The sequence below is a fragment of the Punica granatum genome, chromosome 3 (genome assembly GCF_007655135.1).
Source record: "Punica granatum isolate Tunisia-2019 chromosome 3, ASM765513v2, whole genome shotgun sequence".
NCBI classification, from domain to species: Eukaryota; Viridiplantae; Streptophyta; class Magnoliopsida; order Myrtales; family Lythraceae; genus Punica; species Punica granatum.
In genome coordinates, this window is record NC_045129.1 from 7,269,328 (window position 1) to 7,284,477 (window position 15,150).

The 15,150-nt window shown below is 35.9% G+C and overlaps 1 protein-coding gene across 5 annotated transcripts; it reads left to right on the forward strand.

Moving 5' to 3' along the window:
- The first annotated feature begins 9,305 nt into the window (after positions 1-9,305).
- LOC116198891 lies at positions 9,306-14,013 on the forward strand. Of its 5 annotated transcripts, XR_004155419.1 has the most exons (13): positions 9,341-9,851; positions 9,963-10,040; positions 10,153-10,225; positions 10,430-10,498; positions 10,585-10,701; positions 10,841-11,269; positions 11,426-11,829; positions 12,019-12,118; positions 12,216-12,275; positions 12,396-12,482; positions 12,669-12,797; positions 12,905-13,301; positions 13,855-14,013. XR_004155419.1 is itself a non-coding variant. In XM_031529155.1 (12 exons), the coding sequence occupies exons 2-12, from the start codon at positions 9,973-9,975 to the stop codon at positions 13,205-13,207; spliced, it is 1,836 nt and encodes a 611-aa protein (XP_031385015.1). In that variant the 5' UTR covers positions 9,337-9,851; positions 9,963-9,972; the 3' UTR covers positions 13,208-13,382. The 5 variants fall into 5 exon arrangements, 3 of the variants coding, with proteins under 3 accessions (XP_031385016.1, XP_031385015.1, XP_031385014.1); XM_031529155.1 differs by lacking the exon at positions 13,855-14,013 and having other exon boundaries at positions 9,337-9,851; positions 10,433-10,498; positions 12,905-13,382; XM_031529154.1 differs by lacking the exon at positions 13,855-14,013 and having other exon boundaries at positions 12,905-13,382.
- Positions 14,014-15,150: the final 1,137 nt, after the last annotated feature.

Sequence of the window (15,150 nt, forward strand, 5' to 3'; positions counted from 1 at the left end):
AAGGGTGCGGCCCCTTTTAACACGAGTTTGCGAACCATGGTTTTGTTTGGATATGAAAAACTTTTCATTCTTCCCCACCATAATTTTTATTAATGTCCAGTCAACTACAAAGTATGCATATTAATGTTTCGACTTAGACTGCATCTAAGCGGATTGGGAATCCACATCAATGAGCGCAACTGAAAGCCATGAATTAGTTCTTTGCCTTCTATTAGAATTTTGAGTATTTCTCGATCATTTTCCAATTTGACGTATAGAATTGAGAAGTGTAACCAATAACGAAAATTATACTATACTATACAAACGGCGGTTCATGGACTGAGTAGATCATCTATACTTCAAAGAAAAAAATTTCTAGGAAAAAAAGTCACATTTAATCCTCAACCTTTTGAAATTTTCAAATCCTAATCCTAAACTTTAATTTGAGCTAGAATCTATTCTCAATCTCTTCCAGTAGTGTCACTTTTAGTTCTTCGATCAATTTTTTGTCAATTGCTTAAACTTTTTCGTCCAAAGTTTTTGCTAAAAAATTAGTTAAAAGCAAAATACTAAAAAAATGACTGAACTAGGAGAGGGAGAGGAGGAGGAGGGGGCAATAGGGCCTTTCTTGTTCCCCGTGGGATCTTCGGTGACCACTTGGGAAGTGCCTACTAGTGAGGCTCATCGCCCCCTTCTTCGTGCAATTCTTCTATCTTTTTTATTTTTTAAAATTTTGGTTCTTTTATTTTGAAAATATTTTCTTGGAAATATACTTTTATTGGATGGAAAAGGTAACAAAATTGACCGAAGGACTAGATTCAACTCTTGCGGGAAAAGTTGAGGACAAGTTTCTATGAAAAAAGTATTCCGGACGAAAACAAGATAATTGTAAAAGTAGAGGACTAAAACCTATCTTCTCCCTTTCCCTAAATAAATTTTTAAAAAAATTTAAAAGAAAAACGCCTACCCTGCGGTGGGGGAAAATAAATAAAGTATCACAAATATCTCTGTAAATTACCAAAAAAAATTCAAATTTACTGTGTACTTAGTAAATCTATGCATAAGTAAAATTCACTTGAGGTTCCTCGATCTAAACTTCACTTAAAGTTCAATAAGTACTCTTTAAATAAATGTAGCAATTATTCTAAAACATATTGTTATTTGCTCGTATAATGCACATATTATTTGTTAGAGTGGTTTTTATAGAGGGATTTTTGAAAATTTGACATCACAATTGAAACGCTCATTAACTTATATAAATTCTTAAATTGAAACCATTAAAATATTAGTGCATATAATAACAAATTAAGGGTAATGCAAAATGAATTATAGCACCAGACATGGATGAACAAAATGATATTATTTAGAAAACATATTATATTTTTCTTGAATATCAAATTCTAAAAATTGTAAAATATAATCTATTCATAAATAAAATTCACTTGACGTCAATAAATACTCTTCAATCTAAACTTCACTTGAGATCATTAAATGAGATTCAAATAAATGTAGCAACTATTCTAAAATATATTGGCTTTTTTACCATTGTGATGCACGGATTATTGGTTAGAGTGATTATTTTTATAGGGACTTTTTAAAATCTGACATCACAATTGTAATGCTCATTAAGTTATATATATTCTTAAATTGAAATCATTCAAATATTAGTGCAACAATAATAAATTAAGGATAATTCAAAATCAATTGTAATACCAAATATGGAAGAACAAAATGATGTTATTTATAATACATATTACCTTTTACTAAGTATCAAATTCTAAAAACTTGTATAGATAATTTTCATGTATTATGTAACAAGAAGAAATGGAAATCATCTATTCTCATAATATCTTCTTGCAAATTCATACTTTTAAAAGTTTTTAAATCAATTTATATTTTACTATTTCAAAAGTATTTAATATTTAAATATGCTTATTGCACATCAATAGATTTTTTCTTTTAGTTACTAATTATGTCGAAAATTTTCTATGGATCAATTGTATTTTTTCTCAATAAATCTTGAGTTGACATTTTTTTAAAATCAAGATTTATATGCATTTACTAATTTAATCCAAATTGTATTTGTTACCACTATTTATTACATTGTATTCAATTTATTATTTGTAAATATATAGATATATAAATGAATTTATTTATGAAATATTTCTAAATTTTGTTAATATGAATTAATTGTATAAATATTTATAGTTATACCATTATTTAGTACCACGTAGTCAAGTTTATATATATACATATTGATTATAAAATATATATATATATATGAATAAATATGAAAATGATATAAAAATTATCTTCATTCTTTTCAAATTAATTAATTGAGCATATATAAATAGATTATTACAAGTCTCTAATTATAATTTATGGTCATATGTAAGAAACAAAAATTTAATGTATGAAAATATGACTAGTGAAGAATACTACTTTAAAATAATATGCAAAATGATTAGTATCATCTAAACTATATAGATACAGTAAATAAATAATAAAGGCATACAATATAAAAAGATTAATTGCAAAACTGTCACTAATTAACATAATTTTATTTCAAAATAATTAAGTTAACTCATACACCAGATTTCAAAAAGATATATTTGCAAAAACTAATTCCACGAACTTTTATAAATTTACCACTGATTCATTTCAATTTAGCCTATTATATTATAAATTATCCTTTAAATTTGAATCCAATATTTCTAAATTCTTATTGTTTTTGAAAATTAAGAATTTCACTAACAATGTTAAAATTTTTATTTAAAATTCGTGCGGCAGGCACACGGGATTGAACAAATAGTACTTTTTATTGGGAACTTCCTCTAGGTAATTAACTTGGGACAAACACAGCAGGTTCAGTCAACCAATGAGTTTGAAGTGGGCCCATCAACAAATCGAGCCCCAAATATGTAGGCCCAAATATTCGGGGTAATTTGGGCTTTTTGACGAATTTAGCCCATGAAAGATTAAGTTCTATCCCGCTACCACTTCTCGGCCAGTCCATTGAATCCATTCCATGATATTAGAACTCCTAAAAATCCTTTCAGCTTTTGTACTGTCCTTGCAAATCCATTAACTAACCTGCATACTAATCTTACCGCCTCCGAAGTACTTGTGAAAGTGGTAAGTTACTGCACTCGAGATATTAGAACCAACACTTTTCCTGGCAAACCAGTTCTGAAACTGTCAGTCGATTACATCTAGGCTGTGTTCGAGATTTTTCCAGCAAAAATCCAACTCAATGGACCTGATACCGGCACCATTCACGGCTCTATACTGCATCGTCATCTCAAGCCACATATATCTTTTCTGGAAGGGGCCCAACCGACAAGACTAAAATCTTCATCGATGCTCAAGTTTCCACCTCTAGGAAGAGGATCCCAACATTCTGCAAACCCCTTTCGGATAGGTGCGTATCCAAAACATCCCTTCTGTCCTCGATGTCAATTTCAGCTGATGGTACCATGCGGTAATGCCCTCACTGGAGATTTGGGAATCCATTTGGACCTCTGCCCTACTGAAAGTGACCATTGAAGTGCCCTGAAAGAGCCATGGCAATATGCTTTTGAGGGACTAATCCTATGACTATTGAAGTGGGACGAATATATACTATGATATATATATATATATATATATGAGAATTTTCTGGTAACAAATAAAAGTATCATAACGCCTTGAAGCAACATACTAATTCTCGAAACACATATAATCTCCTCGTCTCATCGGAATTATGCGTAAAAGGATCAAGATTGATCAAGATCTGCAGACCCAATAATTATATTTCTTCAATTCATAAAATGTATATTGCTCAGGCAAATATGCAAAGGGAGAGTAGTGGTGAAGTGGGGACAAAAGAATAGGGGCGAAAGAGAGATACCTTTTGATGCTTATGATTGGCATTGACTCACTTGTCCAATTGTCTTTGGAAAATTCCCTCTGCGTGTCTCTTTCTTTTTTTCTTTCCTTAATATATTTAATTTTACTCCTTTTTGTGCTTATATATGTGGGACTTACATATATACACAATAGCTATATATATATCATTGTCTCAGGTAAAAGGACATTTGCGCCTCGGATATTGTTTTGGCCATTCGAGGATTGCTTGCGTTCGTGGTTGAAGCAGAATCTCTTTTCAGGTTCACTTTGTAATTGACTGATCACTTCAATCTCCAGGCACGTATTTCTCAAGTCCATATGAGAGTTTTCTTAATGGATGCAAGAATAATATCGGCCTAATTAAGATTAATACCACATGCTCTATTACACGCAATTCAAAACAAAATTCATATAGATGGGAATTAACTGCCATAGTTTGTCATATAGGAAGTTCTTCGATTACCTATGCTTTTCTGCATAGTAGATGCACAAAGTATACCTCATTGGTTCTCTTTCCAAAACAATCTTTTTAGACACGTATGGTACGTATCGACATTATATTATTATGCTGCATTTGAATTTTTCTACTCAATAAAACTTGGGTTAGCTGGTTAGTTACCATCACAAAAATTATCTTACGTACTATCAAGATCAGAAATCATCTTATCAACAAATCAATCTAGCTAATCATCGTCTCACATCTCTTTTACATCGGCATAAGAAGTCAATGAGGCTATATTATATATCCTCTCTCTGAAATTAAGTATCTTACTATCGATCAATTTCAGAAATCATCTGATCAACAAATCTCTCTAATCATCTCTTTTACATCGACGTAAAAGAAGTCGATATGGCTAGATATATCATATGTCCACCATCCCTCCCGGGATGCCAATGTAGTTTAAACTTGTAATAAAGTGTGAAACCAAGCATAATTGAGTTCTCATCCATTATTTCTCACCTACGAACTGATTCCTTCAACATAACACGAAACAATAACTCACAAGTATGTGTTGATTCTCTACCTGAATAATTGGAATCTAAGTTGAGACACTTGCAGAAGTTCCAAATGAAAGAACATTTCAAACGCACTTGGGAAATGTATAAGAACAAGACTGCAGACTCTTCTGGTCTCTCTCTCTCTCTCTCTCTGATTATGATCTCATTGCCTAATTTGCAGAGAGACGAAATAAACAAAAAGAGACAAAAAATGGTACCATCTAAACCCTAACCCTTGTGCTTATAAAATTGCTGGGCATTTCGAGAAGTATCTTAGTAGGCATCAATATCTGTGCTTTGTTTTTGGGTCTTCGATAATATATATGTATAGATTATAGGGATGTCTTATTATTTTTTTAAGTATAGTCCGACCTAAACACGAAGAATATCATTAAATACAGCTCGATTTCTTCCATGGATCCATGAAGCATGTCTGTCAGTTTCATTTGAAAAATTGTTTCACTTTCCCAATGCTAACTTCTCCTCCGACATATATAAATTTCGACTTTTTAATCAACAAAGAGGAACTAGCTAATAATAAATCCATTTGTGTATGGAACCCGAAATGCATGTATGCACCTATGCAGGGTCACAATATAAAGTCTGCATGCAGCACAGATAATCAAAACTCGAAGGGCTATCGATTAGATGGAGAGCTGTGGGCGATAAGGGCTTAAGCAATATTCATGTGCGAAGTCAAAACTCTCATCTCTACTTCCTAAAACCCGATAAATACGAAAATTTATATATCTTAATGGATGCATTTTAGCTCCTTGATTTTTATCTGGTTTTGCTAAAGTTTTTAATTCTTATAAATTAGTAAGTCTGGAGTTGGTCAGAACTGACATCTGACTTAGATCGTGAGCTACTTCTGGGTAATAAGATAAAATAGAAGTTTCAATTTGTTTAATTATTGGTAGTGAGGGATCTCTTTGCATCTGGTGATGCAGATTTCAAATTCAGATGCGTCCAAAAGTAATTTCTTTTGTCCTCTCAACTCAATTAAATGGTATAATAATAACGAAAAAATATGTAGCGTAGTGGCGTAAGTTTTCGTTAGTATTTAAGAAGTTTCAGGTTCGGTACTCGTCATAAGATTACTCATATCTTGATTTTTTAGCTATTAGTATTTATATTTCATTATATTAGACCACATGCCTCCCTTGTAATCGAAATAATACTAATAATAATATTGGTTTTTTTATATGAATAATAAGGAAACTATTAGGCTCCGTTTGAATTCACTTTAACTTTAACTCAACACACTACACAACTAAAATACACATTTCTCAAGTCAAAAATTTTAACTTTAACTTTAACTTAACACACTACACAAACAAAATACACATTTTTCAAGTCAAATTTATAATCTCATCTCATTTGTCATTTTCCACAATCAAAATCATACTTATTTTAACTCTGAAACAAAACGCACTGTTAATATTTTGCCTGAAGGCTGAAACTATATGAAACAGTATATATTGTAGCGATCAAAGGTAAAATAAATCCTTGTTAGGCTTAAGGAAAAAGGGATTTTACGGTTTTAAAAGCCTATGATCTTTGTTCAGCAGAAAAAAGAGAAGAAAAAAAGCCTATGGTCTTTTCACTGCGTTTGGAAACCTATATTACTGTACATGGACCATTTTCTGAAAAGAAAAAATTTAATTAACATCACTACGTTTCACTCGTTTTGTTCTCGACGTAAAAAATCAAAGTATATATAATTATTCATGATATCAACAATTATATATGGTGACCGCGAGGAAGCCAAAAAACTAATCTCTGTGAAATATCATGCTATATCCTTCCGTATTAACTTTTGATATATGTTTTTCTTCAAAATAACTCTTTTTCCTTATCGTATAAATATAATTTATACTGAAGAGGAAAACCCACGAGATATATACTTTTGGTTTACAGAGCTGATTGTCATACCTTTTCACAATCTACTTTAACATTTAAAATAACTTCTTCATATAATTATTTTTTTGAACCGTTGAATTGCAATTATTTACGAATAAATAAATAAATAAATAATCATTAATCATTCAACCGTAAAAAGTAATTGCATCACATAATTATTTTATTTCATCTGGAGCAATGACATCCCCTTTTTCTTTGGCCAAATCATTAGATTTTGATTTGTGCATGAATCCAAAAAGGATCCAATAATAGTAAAATGATCCATGAGTAAGCAGTAGCAAAGCAGCAATGGTTGCAGTAAAAAGGGTCGCTGCAATCTCAATGAAAAAGGCATCGAATAAACAATTACAAGGCTAAAAAAGTTCCCATTAAAATATGAATCCTTTTTTTTTAAAACCAAAACATAAACCCTTTTTTTGTTTTGGTATTAAAACATGTATCCTTTTTTAATCATTTCTAAAGACTATCCTTTTCTCTTCTATTATATATATAGTTAGGATTTAACTATGAATTTATATATAATTAGGATTTAAATATGAATTTCTTTAATGATCTTTCACCTGTATTTATATTTTATTTAAAAAACAAGATGCTTAGTATTACCGGAAAAAGCACATAGTACCAAATAAAGGATGCTTACAGTTCATCAAATCTTGATCGAATATTTGGCTGGGTCAATGCCCCAATTTATCAATCCAACCTCTTATAAGAACTCTTAATACTAGACTTGAAAATGAAGGATTAGCCAAAAAAAATATAGAAAACCAATAAGATGAACCAAAAAAAAAAATCTCAAGAAGGTTCAGCATATGGACAGGGAGGGAAAAGCCATGCTTACCTTAACAGAAGGACTGTCCTGTTTTTTTCAAGAATAAAGAAGACTTAACAAAGCAGTCCTTACTCCTTGCCTTTTTCTTATTCAGCCAAAAACAAAAACAAAAAAGAAAGGACTGCTTTGTTATGTCTTCTGAAAAGGAGAAAAAAAAAAAAAGAAGAAGAAGTCAAGCCTCTTTAAATTATTAAATCCTTATTGTGTTTGATTCCATGATGAACAAGAATTTAAGCTTTATGGTTCCAAAAGAGATTAAGACAAAGAGGAACACCCCAAAAAAGGTTCATTCCCTTTCTGAGCATCCAATGCTTCAATTTTTGCTTTAATCAATGAAGCTTTCATCTCTTTTTAGGGCTATAATTCATTTTAGTTGGGCTTTGATGGCAGGGCTTGACCTGTGAACTCAATAATTGACAAAAAAAATAATCCATTATCCTTCACATAAAAAAAATGTTCTTGATTAAAACTATATGGTGTAGTCAACTGTTATTCCTTGATTCTTTATGTAGTTGGAATACCTACCTCCAAATATCATTACTATTATTAGGCGACGATGAGTTGACACGATAACGAAGTAGAACAACATACAAATTTGTACTGCAATGAAATTGTATTCTCTTCTCGTTCTAGCGTACGGAGCATGACTATGGTTCCAAAGTTTGTGAACTTACTCCTCCAACATGTGTTCCTCGCAGAACATACAAATGTGGGACAACCGATACACGATACAAGTGTCAGACAGAAGATACTGACATCCACAAGATTAAAACTGGATTGCAGAACTTTACCCTGAAGAAAGGACTATTGTTATTAACAAGCAAGACACTGCGAAATTGATTGGTTTTGTACTAACTCAGGACATGAGAATCTGATTGTCAAGTATTGATTCTTCATCCTCTCGGCACTCATGAGTAGGATCAACCCTCTGCTTCAATGATTTGCAAGATGCACTAATCAGAAAGTTGGATAGCTCAAATTCAAAAATGAAAGAGAAAAGAGCATTGTCTAGTGGCACGCACATCACCTAGAAACATCTTTCATTTTTTCAGGTTCAACTATTAATCCTTGATTTTTTATTTTTTACCTGGTTGTAATATCTTCTTCCAAATACTATTATTAGTACAATGAATTGACACGACAACGAAGTAGAATAATGTACATATTTGTATTGTATCAGTATTGTTTTCTCTCTCGTTCTAGTGTACCGAGCATGGTAATTGTTCCACAGTTTGTAAACTTCTTCGTCCAGCATTTGTACCTTGCATAGCATAGAAATTACGGCAATGATATAGGATAAAAGTGTCAGTCATAGATACTTAGACATCCACAAGATAAAAACTCTGATTGTAGAACTTTACCGAGAAGAAAAGGACCAAAATTATCAACAATCAAGACAATGTGATGCTGATTAACTAGTATGAACTCATGGCGCGAGTTTGATCTAGATCTTCAAATCACGTAGAGAGGAATCCAGTAATCGGGCCGGGTCACACTTTGGCCAAGTATCCTACAAAGAGACCCGTAAAGTACGAATGTTCATCCTCCCGAACCTTGAGTCAAGGTAGGATCAATCCTCTGTTTCAAAGATTAGCAAGGTGCACTACCACTAAGTAATCATATATTGTGTAGGCCAAATTCATGAATGGAACAAAATCTCTCTCTCTCTCTATACATTTATATATGTGTGTATATATAGTTTTTTTTTTTCCCTATAACGTGAGGGCGAGATTTCAGAGTAACGATCATGCTAATGTCTTGAAGAACAACAGACACAAAGGCATAGCCACTATTTATCTTCCTCTGTTTGTCGCGTTACGTCCCTGTCCTCGTCTGGGTCTACCCTCCTTCGTCCCATCCCCCTGTCCCCCGCAAGTGCCCGCCCTATGATGTCCTTCTACTTTTTATAGAGCTCACGAACTCTCTCTAAACTGCCTTCCATTCCTTCCTCCTCCCATCTCATCACCAACAGAAGAAGAAGAACATTTGAAAGGGTTCACGTTTCTGTCTTTTCCCAGCTGACAATCACGTTCAGTGCTTCCTTCCTGTTCAAGCTCTTGATTGGGGAAAAGGGCAATGAAATGATGTGGGGTTCTGCTTCTTGGAAGATGACAAAAAGTTCCAGTCTGCGGACACTGAGGGTGCCATTTATGTGATTTTGGACTTTTTGGGGTCTCCCTGATTGATTCCTCGGAGCCATCTGAGCAATCTCTCTTGTTTTCTCATGTGAAAGGTGCAAATGAGGGAATGCTGACAGCTTCACTTGCTCTGTTACTGTTTCTCTTGCTTTGAAAAAGTTTTGCCTTTTCTTGATGGAGTGCTGCTTTGGGATGTTTTCTCACAGAGGGCTTCTGATGGGTTTGGATCAAGAAAGTGAAGTTCTGAGTCAGAGCATGACTTCAGGAGACGATCTTCCAAAGAGGTAAGTTCACAAATTATACATATACATTTATATATTATATATGTATCTGAGTAGCAAAGATGAGATTTTTAGCCTTGCAGTAGTAAATGTGATGACATCACTTTGATGGCAGTTTTCCCCGCAAGGAAATGTGCGGCAAAGAGGAGAGCATTGACAGAGATATCTCAATGGACCGTGTCAAGCTTGTAAGATACTATCTTCCACACCTTTGCTTTGCAGGCTTCTGTGATTACATGGTCTTGAACATTGCACAATATTGCAGTGTCTTCCTAGTAGCTTAAAACATCCGGCTTTTCGATTAGATGTTGGAAGACATGTTTCTTAGTTTCTTCGGCATTTTAGTTTCCAGATCATTTTTTTAATTAGCTTTATGTCACTCTATACTATAGCAGGACATGGTTCGAATGGAGAAGAAGCCAGGCCCAGATACCGAAGCCCATAGTTCACTGAAACAAGAGGTTCGGTCCTCAACCGAAAACTGTTGTCTCGGACAGAGAAGAAGTTCTTCTGTGAATTTCTTAGTTCGTGTATTTTGTTTATGCAGATTTTACAGCTCGAGAAGAGATTGCTAGAGCAGGTCAAGGTCCGATGTGCTCTAGAAGCGGCTCTGGGATTCAGGAGCTCATCCTTTGGACACTTTAGTCCGACCTCCATGCCAAAGGTAATGATAGAGCTCTTTTTTCATGGATCAACTGTCTAATGGATTCTCGCGGATAATGTCGCTTCACACGGCTGCAGCTTTGACTCGTTGATGTGCTTCTATCGGTTAAATGGAATATTGTCTTTTCTTGTGAGGTCAGCCGGCAACGGAGTTAATCAAGGAAATCGCAGTTTTGGAGCTGGAAGTAGTGTACTTGGAACAGTACCTTCTCTCTCTGTACCGGAAGGCCTTCGATCAACAAGTAACGTCTGTATCTTCATCAACAAGGGACAAGATCGTGGAAGCTGATGTTGAGACCCCACAAGGAAGTTTCCTCAATGCACGCACTTCCCAGCTCAATGCCACGTCAAATCAGGAGCAAAGAATTGTTCGATCTACTTGTCAGTCACTTGATGACACAGCCAAGAATACTACTGGTAGAGAAGAGAATCAATCGGATTCAGAAGTTAACCGGTGCCACTCAGCTTTACCGCAAAGCTCGGGTTTTGCAGCCAAAACTGCTCTCCCATTAGAGGGCTCACCCCGAGCTCTTCGCGCCTGTCACTCCGAGCCGTTTGCACTGGCTGAGGCAAGTTTCAGGCCAATCATTTCCCTCTGTTATGGAAAATATGGAGACATTTTCCCTGACACAGTTTTTTATTATTACTAATGAGAAGTATATTTTGTTTTCTTCATTCTTTCAAGATGCTATTGTTCAGTGTATGATCTTTAGTTGCTTCTTCAGTATGCAGAGAACACTGCCCAAAACGTGCTTAGTTTAGCAGAACATCTTGGGGCCCGCATCTCCGATCACGTCCCGGAAACACCCAATAGGCTTTCTGAGGACATGATAAGGTGCATGTCAGCTATATATTGCAAGCTCGCTGAGTCTCCTCTTATGCGTGACGGCCTTTCTTTGCCCTTCTCATCTTTGTCCTCACCGAGCGGGTTCTCTCAAAGGGAGCCACTGGATATGTGGAGTCCGGGATTCGGGAATAGCTCGTCCTTTGATGTTAGACTAGATAATCCTTTCCGTGTGGAGGGCCTCAGAGAGTTCAGCGGGCCCCACAGCACGATGGTCGAAGTGCCATGGCTTCACCGAGACAGCCGAAAACTGGGTGAAATCGAACATATGTTGCAAGATTTCAGGTGGGTTATCTTAGCATTCATAAGAAAAGAAACTCGTTCTACAATTTCCACTGGGTTCTAGGAAATCGTAGGAATGCTTTCCAGTTCCGAAAGAAAGAGGGGAAAAAATTTTAAAGGATGCTGTAAATTAGCACTCATCTCATGATATGTGAAGTGCAGTTATATGCTTACTGAAGTAATCATCCACAGGTCTCTTATTGGTCGTTTGGAAGAAGTCGATCCAAGGAAGTTAAGGCATGAGGAGAAACTTGCTTTCTGGATCAATATCCATAACGCGTTACTGATGCATGTAATGGCAATTATCAGCAGAACAACTAATACTTCATCCTTTGAATATTTACGTCGGGAAACAAATGGATCCTCATAGCTCTTGGCTCATTGTGTAGGCATTCTTGGCTTATGGAATTCCAAAGAACTCCACAAAGAGGCTCTTTCTACTGCTGAAGGTAATAAGTTGACGAAAAAGTATCAGATCTTTTGGATGGAAAGAAAAAAAAAAGTCAGAGCTTGAATGGGTGAAAATACTTACAATCATACGCTTTCTATAATAATGTTCGATATTTTAGGCTGCTTATAATGTCGGAGGGCATACGATCAGTGCGGGTACGTTACAGAGCTCTATCCTTGGATGCCGAATGTGCCGTCCTAATCAGGTGAATCCTGAGCACAAGATGTCCTGACACCTCTGGAGATTCGAAAGACAATTCTCGAATATCTTTTCAGATGAGACACATATCATTAACAGTATTTATGCAACCGAAGCTATTAGTTTCTTTCTCATTTGCCATCTGTTATCGTGTATGCATTGAAACTTATGTAAATGTGTTTCCTCTTTGCAGTGGCTTCGGTTGTTACTCACTTCGAAAACAAAATTTAAGGCTGGAGATGATCGGCAAGCTTATGCAATTGATCGTGCTGAGCCTCTTTTACACTTTGCTCTGTGTTGTGGAAACCACTCTGATCCTGCGGTATTCAAGCATCCTTGTTTCAATCAAATTCAATATCCATTCAAGTTGTCACCATAAGAAAAAAGACTGTCTGGTCACTCGTTTTTACTGATACCCTCGTCTTTCAGATCCGCCTGTTCACCCCAAAGAGAGTCCTCCAGGAGTTAGAAACGGCGAAAGGAGAGTATATTCAGGCAACCTTCGGCATTCGCAAGGACAGGAGAGTCCTATTGCCCAAACTCGTGGAGTCATTTGCGAAAGACTCGGGGTTATGCCCAATGGGACTGGTAGAGATGGTTCAGCAAGCCCTACCGGAATATTCAAGGAAGAGTTTGAAGAACTGGGACCTGGGAAAATCACGCAAGAACATCGAATGGGTCTCTCACAATTTCAACTTTCGATATCTGATACCAAAAGAGTTAGCAAAGTAATATCTTTTCCTTTCGGTGTCCTTCCATTGTACAGGGGATTAGGCAGGCAGAGGATAGGACTACGCAATTTTTTTGGCATGCTGTAAATGCTTAGGTACGATGATTGATCATCCTTTTGCTATCTTGTTCGATTCCGATATCTACCAAACTTAAACACCTTAGATTATAAATCGCAGAAACAGCTCCCCCAAAAAAAAAGATCCAAGGAAACACATAAGAACAGTACTTTCGAAACATTTTCTTGAACTAACTCTCAAGGCAAGTTTCACAATAGCATGTGCCTTATATATGTTCCATCACAACCCGTCCTGAAACAACATGGATGAAGTTCAAAAGTTTAAAAAATATATATCTTTGATTATCGCGTGGTTATGGAGGTCAAAAGTAATGTTATTAGCCATTTAGTAATGCTTTTGGCCGGTTGGAGATGACACCTCGACGATTAAATCTCTCCCTCCTAGAAAACACCCATAAGCTGCAAATGGGTGTACAACATCAAACGGTAGTACTGATGGAAGCATTGAGAGCGATAAAGCACGTCTGGTGGCGGAGAGATTTACTCAGGTCGAGGGCAATCGATTTTCATGAAATGTTTGCACCGGTTGCAAAACTCGTCAATGTTCGTTGCTTGTTGACAATTGTGGTAGGGAGGGCTGAGAGGTGCATCAAATGGATCTCAACAGTGTGTTCCTCCGTGGAGGCCTTGATGAGGAAGTCTATACGTCGCTCCCCAGGTTTTTCACCTGCTTCTGCTGGTAAGGTCTGTCGCTTACGCAAGTCTCTCAGTGGACTTTGCCATGCATCCCGTAAAGGGTGCCCAAATTTGCTAGTGCCCCGATTAGCTATGGTTTTCAACAGTCGGAGACCGACCACTATGTCTTTACATTTTCGAGAGATCCAATTTTTCTTGCAGTACTAGTATATGTTGATGACTTAATTCTGGTGGGAAATGACACTAGTCATTGTGTTCGTCTGAAGTAAGATCTTTATTGATTTATCGTACAGCACCATAAATGAGATCGAGCAAATACCAATCAATTTTAGTCTTAATAAAGATAATTCGTTATTATCAATCACAATGATAAAACTCTGATTACCGGAACTGAACCGTGACAGCTGAGGAAACCGGTGATTCAAGATCCCTGAGGCTGCAGTTCGTTTCAGAACCCACTAGGGACGGACATGGTCCTACGGTTCGGGAGTTTTGAGAGCCGGCCAGGGGGGAGGTTCCATGGAGAGCAATTCACCTGACAGGTCCTCAAGTCCTTGAAGCACTGGAGCAACTTCGAGGGCTGACCCGGGGTCTTGCAGCAGGAACATGGCTCCTTGCTGCTACTGCATATCGAAAGCACACATTCCGGAACAGGGAGCGTTTCTGCTTGGACAACCCCAAGTCCTGCTTATATGAAATGGAAGTACATATACGGTTAGGATCTGCATACGAGTGTTTCTAATTTTTCAAACTTTTTCTTATTTCGATTTTTCATTTCTCGAGAAATGCAGAAAACGGAAGAAAAAAACCTATATTAAATCGTATTCGGCCTCTTTGATTCCGTGGTATTCAAATATCTCAATAAAGTATTCATCGCACATTCAAACTAAAAGACACGTACCAATAGCCAAGAAGATGAAAAGGAAAGCGCAAGTGAACTGAGAAAACCGAACCCCCATGTCTTTAAGCTGCGTTTCGTAGAACGGATATACCGCGGTTTTTCTTTGTCTTGGCCAAAACTTCAAGTTTTGAGAGTGAAGAAGAAACAGGAGAGACGACTTCCTTTGAGAATATACGAATTGTTATTTTTCATAGAATTCGAGCACATTACAGACATATATAGCCAATTGAAAAGAAAGAGTCTAAATATAATAAATGGAAACATGATTTTTAAAATTTTGTAACAATATATATGTAAAGCCATGAAAATATATGCATAAATGTTGAAACT

Coding starts and splice junctions, on each gene's coding strand:
- LOC116198891 (XM_031529154.1), top strand. CDS start 9,973: ATGGGTTTGGATCAAGAAAGTGAAGTTCTGAGTCAGAGCATGACTTCA. Junction 12,276..12,395: donor GGCTCTTTCTACTGCTGAAG/GTAATAAGTTGA, acceptor TCGATATTTTAG/GCTGCTTATAATGTCGGAGG. Junction 12,798..12,904: donor GAAACCACTCTGATCCTGCG/GTATTCAAGCAT, acceptor CTCGTCTTTCAG/ATCCGCCTGTTCACCCCAAA.